At 39.3% G+C, this 15,647-nt stretch overlaps 1 protein-coding gene across 2 annotated transcripts; it reads right to left on the bottom strand.

The window, feature by feature from the left end:
- Positions 1–315: 315 nt before the first annotated feature.
- dmac2 (distal membrane arm assembly component 2) lies at positions 316–15,436 on the bottom strand. 2 transcript variants are annotated; one of them, XM_057839899.1, is made up of 7 exons: positions 15,368–15,436; positions 12,264–12,290; positions 11,812–12,002; positions 9,382–9,462; positions 1,683–1,822; positions 1,430–1,592; positions 316–1,343 (listed from the first exon to the last, which is right to left on the bottom strand). In XM_057839899.1, exons 1-7 carry the CDS (start codon positions 15,419–15,421, stop codon positions 1,181–1,183), a joined length of 819 nt encoding a protein of 272 aa, XP_057695882.1. In that variant the 5' UTR covers positions 15,422–15,436; the 3' UTR covers positions 316–1,180. The 2 variants fall into 2 exon arrangements, with proteins under 2 accessions (XP_057695882.1, XP_057695883.1); XM_057839900.1 differs by lacking the exon at positions 12,264–12,290 and having other exon boundaries at positions 317–1,343.
- Between the last annotated feature and the right edge of the window lie 211 nt (positions 15,437–15,647).

Raw genomic sequence — 15,647 nt, forward strand, 5'->3', positions numbered from 1 at the left:
GTCAGATGAAAGCTGGCATTGGTCTCGTTATGTTTTAGATTCCCAAAACACATTTTTAGCTTATCGTCTCGTCATCATCATGAAAAAAAATTGTTCGTTGATTAAATATTTCCGTTATAGTCATCGTTGACGACAACAACACTAGTACGTGATTCCCCCCCCCCCCCCCCCCCAACACCGCACACACTCTCATGGTAGCTATACAGTATGTATTAGAGGTGTAACAATTAATTGATCTGGAGCGATATATCAATTGTTTAGACACAATAGAACCGAAATAAACATAAAAAAACATAATTGATTAATATAGTCATATTTTATTTTAATGTTAAAACATTTTCGGCAATAAATTGTCAAAAACACAAAAAGGCTTTGTAATGCTTTGGGTGGAAAAACGTGTCAAATCTTTACATAATATTGTATTGAATCAATAGAAGGCCCATGAATTGAAACGTGGCAGGCTTTGCAATATCGGCAAAAATCGGATAGTTGTCCCAAAAAAATAAGTATCACATCGTCGTGACATTGGTGGGTTACACCCCTAGTATATATGAAAAAAAAAAAAAAGAAAGATTGTGATTGATTTACTAAACTTGATTTCTTGCTCCCATTATGCTGTTTTATTTTTAAATTATTATTATTTATTACATAAAAGGACAGACAGTGCAAACATTGTGTTCTTTAGTGGTTTACTGTAGAGGGAAATACTTTGCTCAATGCACTTACGATAGTGTTAACTGAATGATACAACTTTGTATGGTGCAAGACTACCATCTTTCACTTTCTCAACTTAAAATGACAAAATACTTATTCTATTTTCTCCATTACTCCATCAAATCCTACATTGAAGATATTAACAGCATTATTGCAGATATCAGACATTACATTTACAAATATGAGTCAGATGAGCCTGTATTTGAGTATGTAAACAAATATTAGAAGCAAATATTTTATTTTCATATACAGAAAAAAACTTTCCTTTCATACAAACACAAAGATAATACATAGATCTGACCTGATAATCTAATATGGATGGACATTCAGATTGGATGTTTTTAATTATCCATAAAATCCACTCAAGTCAAACTCCTATTTTAGGTATGTCAAGATGTGATTTCAGAATTTTGTCTGTCTTACACAACAATGATTGGGATTCTGACTATTGTCCCTGTTTACTCTCTTACCCTTGGCCGCTCTGTTTATAAACTCCTTCAGGCTCTACGCTGTAATCGTAACCAGAAGCAATGATCTCACATTGTGGTAACATTTCCTCCAACAAAATGACCACCAACCCAGGATTTGAAATCCCTTGGAGGGCTGACATATCCAGCCGCTGCAGTCCCCTACAACACAACAAATGCACAACGATGGAATAACAAACAACATTTACAGCAATTTGTAAATTACTTATGTGATGAGTACAAATTACTTAAGATTCCTCAGGGCAGCCAATCCGCCTGTGGTTATGCGTGGGCAATGTGAGATGTTAAGCTCCTTTAAAGAGTCTTGGAACACATGGAGCCTGGCCAAAAACCAGTCATCCACCTCAGAGCATCCTCGTACGGAAAGAGTGCGCAAAGACTGCTGTGTCTCTGGGAGAGAGCAAGTTATTGAAATAACCCTACATAAACTGTAGAGCAAAATGAAATTTGAAAAATAAAATAATAATGTTGTACTACTACCCAAATTTGACAGTCCAATGTAGTTGATGATTGTATGGCTCATGTCTACTTCCTCAAGAGGTGTGTCTTTGTATTTCAAGAACTCCCAACTGAACTTGCCCCTTCGGTTTGCACGGAACCATTCTGACTGGCCAACAAATCTGGGACACACAATATACATGCAAAGTCGGCTCAGCCATAGACTTCATAATGGATTGACGGGACACTTCCCCCAGACATTGCGCCACGCCTTCTCGAAGGAGGCTGGCCCACACTGGCCCAGCAAGACCTGTTATCCTCAAACACACGCTGCGTTCTAACGCCGGATTTAGGTCGAAACAGGACGAAACTGGTACTGCATACAAGCAGGCATAAGTGTCTCAAGACTGATTTGGTCGAGGATTCAAGGTAATTATTATATTTTTGGCACCATGCATGCACTTTGAAACGTTGTGAATACAATGAATGGGAAAAAAAAAAAAAAAACCGCTATGGCCGCCACATTGGATTACACACTTGTGTTATACTTCAAAATATTTAAGTAAAATGAATGATAAATGCCCGTTTTTTTGCTTTTAACCAAGATTCCAGACTATTTTACGTTCATATCCACACAAAAAAAAAAAAAATCAAGGATTTACACATTTATTCACAAGAATTTTCAATTTAAAAAGTTCTTTAATTTGCTACGGCTGCTATGTTGGATTTTGTATCTCTAAATTAACATTTCTGGGTCAATATTTTTTAAAAAATCAGCTTTTACTGTTGATTTGTATGTAACATTTCAATCTAAAAACTTTCAGTGCAAAACCATGGGGCATAAGTGTTGCATTGTGGACAGCAAGACGGGCTACCTGACTAACAAGGAGGTCGACCAGGAGGCCACCAAGGGGACCCTGATCAGTCTCCAAAAATTCCCCAGGGATCACGAGCTGAGGGCCAGGTGTCTCAAGAACATACAGAGGGACAAGAACGTTGACCCAAGTGCCAAAAGGTACTGCTGCTTCTTGCATTTTAAAGAGAGTAAGGAGGTGTTGAAGAACAGGCAAGCTGTTTTGATGAGCAGTTGGAGGCCAGCATCAAGTTCCTCCAGGAGATTGGTGAGATTTTCAAGGTACATAACACCACTTTAGCTGATTAAACTGAATTGAATCGACAGCAAGCTTTTTCAGTTTTATTATTATTATTTTTATTTTATAAAATGTTCCAGGTTTGGGCCAGCAAAGAGAAGAAAAAAAAGAGAGGGACAAAGACCGGCAGGCTGAGACGCCCACCACCTCCGCTCTGCACATCACGTGCAATGCCCTGCCCGCCTCCTGCAGTGACATCATCCTCCGCAAGATCCCAGGGGTCAAGTATGTGTGGATGGGGAAGGCCAACTCCCGACCCGACGGAGCATTCTTTTGGCAAGCGCCGCCACATGTGCAGCACCAATTACTGAACCAGCGTAAAGAACTTCATGGTCAGCAATAGGCTGGCCCAGTGCCTGCACTTGCTAAAGCTCATCGGGTTCTTCCCCGGGGACATGCAGGCCAACCTGGACCGCACCAAGGCATAGGAGAAAGAGGATGACGAGATCTTGGCTGAGCTTGCCAGAGAGCTGGCCAACGATCAGCCGGACCCACCGACGGATGACTTGCTCCTCGCCACTGTCTGCAACTACGCCGGCTACCTGGCCAGGAAGGTCTAGGCCAAGCAGGAGCTTGCCCAGCAGTAGAACACGGAGATCGCTGTGGAGCTGGAGAGGGATGATCCGCCCTCTGTGATGTTCGACGCCCTGGTTGAGCTATTCGACAGGAGAGGGATGATCCGCCCTCTGTGATGTTCGACGCCCTGGTTGAGCTAGTCGACAGGGGAGAGCTGGAGACAGGCCGTGTGGTCCTCAAGCGGCCATCTCTCCCCATGGCCCACATGGCGTCCTTCGGGATGTCGCTGTGGGAATCCCTGATGTGCAGGGAGGAGAAGAAGGAGCGCAGGGTTAGGTTCCTCTCCCTTGCCATGTGCCACAGTGACGGCTTCAGTCACCTGCCTGAGTTCCTGGCAGCCTCAGACCCAACATTGCAGGAGTACAGGTACCAGGAGGGGCACAGGCTGGCCAACCCCATTTTGCCGCACATAAGCAGGTCAGCAGGGACAGGGACTTGTACAAGTCCAGGAAGCTAACCAAGGCCCACAAGTCATAGGCCAAGAGGCTATGTGATTGTTGAACGACGAGGGCCAGCTAGCTGACAAAAGGTGCTCAGGCAATAGCGACATCGGAATTCAATAAATGATGAGTTGCGACTGTATATAGAATTTATTTATATATTATTTATAATTAATTCTGCATGCTTTCCTCAAGTATTATGTTTCTGATGTGAATATTGAGTAATTTATTAGCTGTTGAAAATGTCAAAATTGCACTAAATAAAAAAATTAAGTCACTATTTCGGGCAAAAATAATTTATGATATGGTAAATATTGCTATTGATCCCGGAAATATAGGTAATTATCTCTGCATTTGGTGATTTTTTTTGCATCTAGCGTAAAATTTGAGAATTTTATAGCCATTTGAAGTTTTTTTTTTACTTATATAAAAAAGTAATTAATCTGGATTTTATTAGGGAAGGACTTTGAATTTTTTGATGCCGGTACTCATGGAGACTTATACATGCCTAATATAGGTGCCTGTTTTGGTTTTAAGTCGCTAGCGGCTTTAGTTTTGAAAATATTTGAATTCTAAAATAGGCCTCCTATGAATTGGCCCCGCGCCCCGTCAATTAATAGTGAAGTCTATGGCTCAGGAAATAAAACTTGAATGCCTTATTTGTATTGTATATAAATAAACATTTTACATAATAGATGCAATTTTGCCTCTGATATAGCTACTACAAAAATGTGACATACACAACATACGACACTAACAATATTAAGTTCATCGGGACAGTAAGCTAGCAGTTAGGTAGAATTTCTTGAAAATCAAAAAAGTGTAGAATATAGGGTCAATTTAGTGCAATGTAATCACAATACCAACTTATCGAGCATCCTACATGTTTTACTTCATTTTTGCATCTACTGTATAAACAGAGTTTTTGTGACTTGTTGAAAAAGCTCCAGTTTCAACACAATTCAAGACATTGTGGTAAAGGCTTTATGCAGGGTTCCCCCAGGATTGACAAATCTAAATTGAAGACTTTTAAGACCATTTTTAATGCCATTTTAACAGAAAATTAATACTTTTCTCGCACCCATTATTTAGATAATATTGAATTATATTTAAAAAATAAAGCACTGAACATCAAATTTAACCTCAATTACTAAGTGTGTTTGACAAAAGAATAAACATTTATTGAAGATACAATTAAAACACATTTAAATATAAGGTCTTTCAGAGTTTTTTTCCCCAGGATAAAATGGATTTTACACTATTATTGTAAAGCAACTTCAGAAATTACATTTGCAATACAACAGGTTTTTAAGAGGACCTAGTCAAGGTGGTGGGTAGGTGATTGTCAAGTTGGCCACTTTAACTGTAAAGTGTTTGCAATTGGCAGTGAAAGTTTAAAAAACAGCCACTAAATGGCAGTAGTTTACCATTAATTACCACAAAATAAAAAAGCTACACATGACCATTTCCCTTGGTAATTGTTTTTTTCTAATCACATTACAAGAAGTATAAAAAACACATGTTAATCCTTTGTTAGCAATTGAAGACAGTTCTTTTAATCAGATAGAGAAAATCCATACTCTTATTTAATCAAGAAAAACATTTAAATATACCAGGAGGTGTTTTACTATCACCTACATTATAATTTGCCTATCACCATGCCATGTTATTCAGATCAACGTTAGTAAGTTACCCCGCACTCGTTCCAATAATAGACAGTGTCAACCGTGTTGTGTATCTGAGAGTGATGGTGAATCTACGACTCCGGTTTATCCATGCTAAGGCTAGTGCACCTGCCAATACCCCATTGAACATGGCTAACTCTTGAGTTAAAACTGCGAAATTCACATTCATTCGAAAGGCAAACCGTGCAGAAATACATTATTGTATCTAACACATTTTAATTGTAGAAATTGACAACTTACTTTGAAATGTTAAGCAGGTCCACTGCCTTTGCATGACCCATAAACTGCGACCCAAAGTATCTGGATGCGACTTGGTCGCCGATCCAATATCTCACATGCTGGTCCAACTGTTTGGACTTGGTTGTCTTGTTGAGAGGCTTTCGTCGAACATAACAGGCATCTGAGCAGTTCCTTGCGTTAGCACCAGTGTTGTTAATAACGGTGTTACAATATAACGGCGTTACTAACGGCGTTATTTTTTTCAGTAGTGAGTAATCTAATTAATTACTTTTCTCAGCTTGGCAACGCCGTTACCGTTACTGAGGCGGGAAAGGCGTGCGTTACTATGCGTTACTAAGTTGGTTGACTAAAAAAAGTCAGAGAGACGGACTCACGGAGACGAGAGAGCAGAGCAGGAGTGGGGAAGACGCCGTTGCAAACGCGATGCTCGATGGCTCCAATAATACCTGACTGTAGCCTACAAACTACGCCCACGATACGGTAGATATCACATATTATAGAATTAGATGCAAATGATAGACACGGCTGCATTGGCAACATTTTTTAAGGACTACATGCGTTAGTAAACAGCCGCCATCTTAAAGCAGTAGACCTCTCAGGAAGGCTCTGTTGTACAGATCCTTCCTAGCGAACCTACTTTTTTATTTTTTTATTTTTTTTTAATCTAAAATGGTCCTAAATCGGCAAAATCTTGACTTAAATCTATCTTTAAATGATGAAACAGTTTTAAAACTTACACATGTTGAAAGTAGACAGAAGGTAACAATGCAATAGCGGGAGCAATTTTAACAACTTTAACGGTTGATTCACAACTTTAAAGCAGTAATGTGAAGCAATTTCTTCACATGCCAAATAGGGTCACAAGTAAAATAATTAAACATTGCCCAACAAATAAAGCATGAAAAAATAATTTATATGTTGTATATTTGACAAAATAATCGCGTTTCCGAAGTTCGAGCCTGAAAGGGGACAAACCGGAAGTGATACGTCACACCGGGAACGCGATGGCACCTCCATACATACGGCCGCCATACAAAGCCCTTCAAACAATGATTCAAACAGCGATATAAGCGATAGATCAAGCGCAAGGGAGGAGATCCAAGTTTTTGAAGAGTTGGAGGAAGAAGAGGAGATTGGAATTTTATGTTATTAGCCAGACGCTAATCAGGATGCAAACAATGTGCCTAGACTTCCTGACATGGAATGGATACAAGACCCATCGAGATTACAACATTGGTAAGATATAGGCTGTTATTATTTACATGATTTGAAGATGCAGATATTTGCACATAATTTTATGTTTTTGTCTATCTGATGACATTGTTAAAAAAATAATAATCAGACTTCATGTTCATTTTGGCAGCTCCGGCAGCTCTCGTGCATATAAAATAATAATATAAAAACGTTGGGGGGAAAGAAGGAGATGAGTCATTGTTATATCTTGACCGAGTGACCCACATGACTCCTTTATTGGCTTTTACAACTTTACTCAACGTCTTGCTAAGTGACTCTGAACAACTTTTTATCTTTTTCAGTGAAGGAGTAAGGCACAAACGATAACACATCTAAATGACATGCGTACACTCTACTGGTGAACTCCCGTATTACAACTAAATATTATCCACTATATCAGTCGCCGATGGTTTTCTCCACTTTATTGTGGCAACAATAAGAAAACAAAGTGGCGTCTAATGGCGTGAGGAAATGTTGTTTTTTCACACAAGCGAACAGATTACAAAGCACCACTTCAGTGTTGTCCCGAGACTACATTTCCCATGATTCACTGCGTGGCCTGCGCGCTCGCTGATTCGCTGCCAGACATTAAAATCAACACTTGTCACCTGTCAGCGGCTCTCGCGAAGCAGCGAAACACAAACTAGAAGGCTTCAAAGCGATCACCGTGAAAGAAACGGGGAACGGTACAAATGCAATGCAATGCTTGAAGCATGAAGGTGGAAATACATAATACAAATAAATAACTAATAAATAAACAAACTCACCGGCGGTGTGTGTCTCTTACTGCAACGTGACCGTGAGTTACCACGACGACGACCCGTTTATGTGCACATCCACACCCCTTTCCCGATTGACAGTGGATTAACCCTTTCGGACAAGATCGTAGATGACGCACAATTTAAACACGCTTAACCTAACGAACCCAACAACAACTATGAACAGGGATAGCCTCGGCTAACGTCGCTAGCTTATACTGTTCATTCCACAACAGTTGGCAGCTCTGCCTTTGACAAAGTCATCAGTCATCTACCCAAAAATCACACTTACTTTTTGGCAAATCCTTGATCATAAGCAGACCGGTTAAGTAAGCAGGCATCTTCGAAGTGTTTGCAGCAGAGAACACTTCTCGATGATGGCATGAAATTCATTCGCTTCGTGCGAACGAAAGATGTCCATTTACGTGCCCTGCTATCCTTTGGCCACTCATACAACTTTTCGTTTGCGTGAGAACAAAACATCACCACACACCGTCGTGGCATCTTACCGAGAAGCAATGCAACAAACAATACTGATCTATGGCGGACTTCCCTCGCACTTCCCGGTGTGACGTAATTTCCGAAGATTTCCGAAGAAAAGCATTTTCGTTGTCAAGGGCGTTGCTATGGGTTAAACAAAGAATCTGGAAGGGTTGCGTAAAAAAAAAAAAAAATAACGAAAATATGCTTATAATTGTTTAGCCATTGATATTATTCAAAAACATGGTTGGCCAACCTTAGTTAACATTTCCCCTTTAAATGACTTCCACACATAGCAAAGGTTACTATCTAGTTATCGCAATACCCTTGTGTCTAGTTAAGTGGAGGGTAAAGAATTGGGCTAGGGCCAATTGTCCCAAAAACCCTTTAAACTTCACATTGTGTGACCTTTTTTTTTTTTTTTTTTTTTGGAGGGGAAAAAAAAAAAAAAAAAAACATGAAAATTATCACTAGTTACTTTGCCAAGTAACTAATTACTCTGAAATTCAGGTAACTGAGTTACTAACGCAATTACTTTTTGGGAGAAGTAAGTAATTTGTAACTGTAATTAATTACTTTTTTAAAGTAAAATTAACAACACTGGTTAGCACACAGTACTGTGCGATTGCCTGCTGTTGATGCTAATGATGCTAACGGCTCGCACGCACGAGGTGCAGCGCATCGTTAAAATTCTACGTGTCATCTTGGATTAAAAAAAAAAAAAAACTTTGTCACGGATATAATTGAGGTTGCACTGAGATGTTCTTGAAAATTAAAACCACTGTGAAAAAATTCCAGACTTACGACAGCTAATTTAATGCTTTTAATACCTTTAATAATGGAAAACTAAATTCAATGCTTTTTTAATACTTTTAATAACCCGCGGGTAACCTGTTATGGCTTGTCAAAATGGGCTTTGTCCAATTCAAGCCTTGTCAGCTTCAGTTGTCTTTCGGGACTTGTATGGGTTTTTTTTTGTGTGTGTCTTTTAGAGGGACCGAACAATTTATTTCTCGTGTGTGTACATGAGAGGATGGAACCCAGAATCACTTTTCTACTTGTCATTTGAAGGATAAGCCAAACAATCATGTTAGGTCTTCCGCATAGTGAGAAAATGTTCTCTCTCCTTTCTACATTGGGATTGGGGAAAAAAAACAAAAAAAGAAAAGTTTACTTACCGAAAACCACCCTTCAAACTCAAGATGTAGAAAGCTGATGCAATGTTGGCCCCGTGAATGTTCTCTGTGTAGCCGTAGTGACTGTGAAAGATGCATAGACAATTGACACGTATTGTAATTGTATAACAAAATATAATAACTTTCACTGGAGAACAATACAATATTTACAATACAATATTTTGACAAATTTATTCCAAAAATAATATTGAACTGAACAGTGATCAAAGCTGTCATCCTTTTTATCTGAGACTCCAAATTTTGAGACCACAAGCCTTGACTACTCACAAAAATTCAGTGCCATTAGCGCTTTCAGGTAAACATTTCAGCTTGGACCCAAAATAGACTGTGACCATAAAGAGTGCACTTAAAATAGTGAAATATTCAGTAGCAACACCAGTTTTTTTGTATTATTGTTATTCAGTTACCTGTTAAAAAAAAATCGACAGCTCTGCAAAAGGTACTGACGAATTAAACATTTGGAAATGTGCTTTTACGACTTTTAAAGAAACACTTGGTAACTTTTCAGTTTTGGTCGATTTTAGCGATGCCGGTAGACAAATGCGGTAGTGTTTTGACTTAATGAAGACTGCGTTTCCCATGAGGACCAGAGCACAACCACGCAGTGTCATAAAATCATCAACTGGTCAAAAATCAATCTCTTGGTTGCCTGCAGATGGATTAAAAAACATTTCTGTTTCCAGCGGCTGTGAGAGGGATGAATAATTAGGTAATGATACCAGTTGTGGCTAAAAAAATAACTTATGACGGTAGGAAACTGTGTGGTTTAGTGTGGCTAACACCACCACCCCATCTGAACTTGTCAGCGCTGAAGAATTCGTTTGGGGGGGGGGGGGTTAGTGTTTGGTCCGACCAGGAAAAATTTAATTGGGACGCCATTTGAACTGGGAGATCCTAGTCGTGAAGTCGAGGGGAAAAAGTACCACTTCACGAGTTGCTTTAATCTGACGTCACTGGACAAAATGGAGTTCAGGACAACATATTGATGACACAATAATGAAGTTAAATTAAGTTTGTTTGAGGCACCATTTCTCATACCGTAAATTAGCTTAATGAATGAATATTTTTATATTGCCTTTCAGCAAGGATTTAACTAAAGAAAGCAGTTACAGTGTGTGCAATTTATCTCAAACGTTAATTTTTCCTAAAGTTTTCTATCACTTATGAAAAGGCAGGTTTGCTGGAGGTAAAAAATGTCTTTAAATGGCCAAAATAAAAAACAACTAATTGTCGCTATTAACCAGCTTTGGTGTTTACATTTGCTTGGAACGCTTTGAGGTCACAACTGGGACCATCCGAGTGGGTTAAGTGTGACTTCCCACCTTCCTTAGATGCAGCAAAATTGGTCAGGTTGTTTTTTCTAATGTGTCAATAATGGACTGTTTATATGAATAAAATGTTCATTATTTAAAGAAAGGAGCATACAACAAAGGTACTGATGTCAAAAGCAAGCAAGAAAGGAAAAAAAAAAAAAAAAAAAAAAAAAACATAAGACATGAAAAAATTGAACTAGTTTTTGAAATGGACCGTGATGGGCCCTGATATTTAAAGTCTGAGAGACAGGTGTGCGCACACGTTTGCTCTTTTTTTCTTTTTTTTTTTTTTTTTAAACTTTCATATTTAATTGTTAACAATCACCTCTGTGTGTGATATCATCAATCGCTGTACATACGCATTTTTAAACTGGCACTTTTAAGCGAACGCATTACTATGACTCTTAAGAACAACTGTCAACTTTTTAACAGGCATTTTACAGGAGAGCACGGCTCCGGGTATGCATTTTGACTCTTTGGCCAATCATATTGTGACAATAACTGAACATCACTGTCAAGCGCAGGCCCCCCGAGAAGATTGTGCACCCCGAGTGGATAGCGCACCTACACCGGGCCAATGTTTATTCTGTATATCCTGGTAGCCTCTCGTTTTTTTCCTTCTCAGACAATACTTCTCATCTTTTGTTGCTCGTTGTTGCTGTCTTTTTAGAATTCACACGAAAGTGTTTGCATCACTTCTGTCTTAATAATGAATGGGGAAAGGGGGAGGAGACGTATGCCGTAAAGCAATCGGCACATTTGTAGGTTTTTTGTTTTTTTTTTGTGTGTGGCAGGGTTCTTGCCACCCTCCTCAAAGTTAAATAGTGCTGGTCAAAGCAATACAGACCCCCTCGAGATACAAAAGAGGTGTCATTCAACTAGCAGTCAGTTGACGAATTATCATAAATGTTATGAAAGTATTTCATAAAGGTTGAAAAGTTACCTAGTGTTGCTTTAAATGGGTTACATTTTAATGTGTAAGGATTTGTGACCAGTTTTGTGGGTCTGGCTTTCAAACTGTACAGAAATGTTCCTCTGAGGTAAGGTGTACATCAGTCCAAGTTAAAAATTGACTGCAAATCTATTGTCATTTCCTTACGCATTCTTCTTCTGTAGCCCTCTCCATTTCATCCCAGACTTCCATCTGAGGAGCATCTCGACGTCATAAAAACGTTCCGTGAGGAATAGGAGCAACCTTTTGTGCAGGGGTGGCGAACTCACAGGGCTGGAACTCCATGGTCGCCTAGCAACGAGGAGTCGAGATGACCGCTGACAGCACCCAACTAAAGACTAGTGAGTAATGGTACAGACAATATTGTTACTAGAAACACAATCAACAAAATGCACCAACATATAAGCTGACATATTAACTAGGCACTAGAGTCTGTGTTTTAGCTAACATTAGCTAACCAAACGCCAGGACAACAGGAAATGCGGCACAGGCTTTAAAATACAGTCACTTAGTATCCCATTTAATGTGTGCAAATAAACTTTCATTAAATGTTCTGGTTACTTAGGTGCTATAAGCCCAAAACATGAAGGGTAACTTACCACCAAGGGGGCAGACATGATGTAGTTCTACGGAAAGCAACGAAGGTCAAAACATACCAAATGTAATTTCCGGAGATTAGGCACACTGTGTTTTGCCCACATAGTGGCGCTACAAACACGTATTTAAGTCGTTATCGTACTTGTCAATCTGAAAACATTGGTTTGCAGACCTCGGCTGTTAGGAATCACTCACTGTCCACAACAGTGAATGTTCCATTTTTTTTGTGCTATTTGGAAGTGCAGTGAATAAGTATTATTATTATTATTATTATTATTTTTTTAATTGTTATTATTTTACATACAGCTCAAGCGATATGTTTTCTCTATTTTTTCGTTTACTCAGCATTTCGCTTGGTATGTTAAGATTGTAGGATTGCAGTAATTTACAGTGCTGTCCTAGTATTGGCACCCCTGCAATTTTGTCAGATAATGCTCAATTTTTCCCAGAAAATGATTGCAATTCAAAATGCTTTGATAGTAACATATTCATTTATTTTACTTGCATTGAAAAAAACACAAAATAGAACGGGAAAAAAAATTAAATCATTATCATTTTACACAAAACTTCAAAAATGGGCCGGACAAAAATATCGGCATCCTTTCAAAAATTATCTGATGCTTCTCTAATTTGTGTAATTAACAGCACCTGTTACTTACCTGTGGCACATAACAGGTGATGGCAATAACTAAATCACACTTGCAGGCAGTTAAAATGGATTAAAGTTGACTCAACCTCTTTTCTGTGTCCTTGTGTGTACCACATTGAGCATGGAGAAAAGAAAGAAAACCAAAGAACATCTGAGGACTTGAGAAGCAAAATTATGAGGGAGCATGGGCAATCTCAAGGCTACAAGTTCATCTCCAAAGACCTGAATGCTCCTGTGCCTACCGTGCGCAGTGTCATCAATAAGTGTAAAGCCCAGGGCACTGTGGCTAACCTCCCTAGATGTGGACGGAAAAGAAAAATTGACGAGGGATTTCAACGAAAGATTGTGCGGATGGTGGATAAAGAACCTCGACTAACATCCAAACAAGTTCAAGCTGTCCTGCAGTCCGGGGGTACAACAGCGTCAACCCGTACTATCCGTCGGCGCCTGAATGAAAAGGGACTCTATGGTGGGATACCCAGGATGACCCCACTTCTGACCCAGAGACATAAAAAAGCCAGACTGGAGTTTGCCAAAACTTACCTGAGAAAGCCAAAAACGCTTTGGAAGAATGTTCTCTGGTCAGATGAGACAAAAGTAGAGCTTTTTGGGAAAAGGCACCAACAGAGTTTACACGGGGGAAAAACCAAGGCCTTTAAAGAAAAATACATGGTCCCCATGGTTTGGGTTGCTCTGCTTCCTCTGGCACTGGGCTGCTTGACCCTGTGCATGGCATAATGAAGTCTGTAGCATACCAACAAATTTTGCAGCATAATGTAGGGCCCAGGTTGAGAAAGCTAGGTCTCCCTCAGAGGTCATGGGTCTTCCAGCAGGACAATGACCCAAAACACACTTCAAAAAGCACTAGAAAATGGTTTGAGAGAAAGCACTGGAGACTTCTAAAGTGGCCCGCAATGAGTCCAGACTTTAATCCCATTGAAAACTTGTGGAGAGATCTGAAAATAGCAGTTTGGAGAAGGCACCCGCAGAGACCTGGAGCAATTGGCCAAAGAAGAATGGTCTAAAATTCCAGCTGAGCATTGTAAGAGATTTATTGATGGATACCGGAAGCGGTTGTTCACAGTGATTTTGTCTAAAGGTTGTGCTACCAAGTATTAGGCTGACGGAGCCAATACTTTTATCTGGCCCATTTTTGGAGTTTTGTGTAAAATGATAATGATTTAATTTTTTTTCATTATCTTTTGTGTTTTGTCATTGCAAGCTAAATAAATGAAGATATTACTACCAAAGCATTTGTAATTGCAATCATTTTCTGGGACAAACTGAGCATTATCTGACAGAATTGCAGGGGTCCTAATACTTTTGGCCAGCACTGTAATTAAAGATGTTCTAATAGTATTTTTCATTTGACTGATGGGTAAACAAGACTGTTCACAAGAGTAAACACCCATTCATTGTGATTAGGGAGTTGGAGAATGAGTGGATATTTCTGAACATTTAGTTGTTACTTTCATCACACACGCACACATGTGTGCGCATGCACACATTCAAGTGTGAGAGCTGTCTGGCACCTGCAAACATCACCAATTAAAAAGAAAATCATTAGGTGCTCTTTTTTCCCTGAGGAGATGGCAAGATAAATATGTGAGCATGAAGAGGCAGCACATTATCAGATATGAGTGAAATGTGGCGGCTGAGAATCATTCATTAGTAATGTATTACCTGAACGAAACATATGAACCATTTGTATGAATTAGTAAGGATGTTTTGTAGAACCTGTGGTACTGTATTGCTGACACCAGAATTCTACTATGAAAACTATTATACATCCAAAGGATATGCTTTAACAGACACGATAAATATTCTTCATGCAGCTCTAAAATTTCACTTGCCCATATCAATCAAGTCAATTTCACTTCTCCGTATCAATGTGTTATCTAGTGCCAAGAGCACTGATAGACTGTACAGGCATGAAAATCTCTCACCTTTTTGAAGTCAAAAAGGATGACCTACGTGAATCGTGTAGATCCGAGGAGAAAAATGTTAAGGGGGGGGGGGGGGGGGGGTCGTTTGTAGGCATGTGCCAGTTACCTTCACGGATTACCATGCTATGAAAACGTCGCGGTTACAAAACCACTAAAATTTTCCGTCATACAGTAGTACGTATTCGTTATTTTTCATGTGTCGAAAATGCAGCCAGAATTGGCTTGGCGCGGCAGCGCTTACCCCTTCCCCTGTTTAATGCTGCGTGTGTCAGTGACGCTATTCCAGCAAACCCAAAAACAAGCACTCCAAACGCAAGGCGTAAATTCTTCAATTTATTGATCTCTCAAATCGTGGTAACTGAAATATACCAAATGAATAAATTGAAAACGTTGTACACTCGTATTTTTCCACATGTGAGTAGCTTCAACAGTTTAGCTTCATGAAAAAGTTCGTCAAAAACAAAACACATTTTCCTTTCAAATTCAATACACAAAGTTACTAAAAACTTACAAAGACGAATGATAGGCAAGGCTTAGCTAGGACAGCAACTTCATTGAGGTTCATCACAGCCGCTGAGAGAGAAACAAGTTTGTATGCGGGGAGGGTAAAAAAAAAAAAAGAGCGTCAAAGATCGCTAATTGCGACAGATGATCTTGTACTAAGCACAAATTCACATTCGCTGGAGGAGGTAAAGTATCACTCCCAATTGTTTTTAGATGAATGCATTTGCCAGCATATTGAATTTAGTGAGTAATGGTTTTCGTTTTCATATTTTGTGGTATGACAAAGT

The sequence above is a fragment of the Corythoichthys intestinalis genome, chromosome 6 (genome assembly GCF_030265065.1).
Source record: "Corythoichthys intestinalis isolate RoL2023-P3 chromosome 6, ASM3026506v1, whole genome shotgun sequence".
Taxonomy (NCBI): domain Eukaryota; kingdom Metazoa; phylum Chordata; class Actinopteri; order Syngnathiformes; family Syngnathidae; genus Corythoichthys; species Corythoichthys intestinalis.

Coding starts and splice junctions, on each gene's coding strand:
- dmac2 (XM_057839899.1), bottom strand. CDS start 15,421: ATGAACCTCAATGAAGTTGCTGTCCTAGCTAAGCCTTGCCTATCATTC. Junction 12,003..12,263: donor TCATGTCTGCCCCCTTGGTG/GTAAGTTACCCT, acceptor ATTACTCACTAG/TCTTTAGTTGGGTGCTGTCA. Junction 1,344..1,429: donor GCTGCCCTGAGGAATCTTAA/GTAATTTGTACT, acceptor GTTGTGTTGTAG/GGGACTGCAGCGGCTGGATA.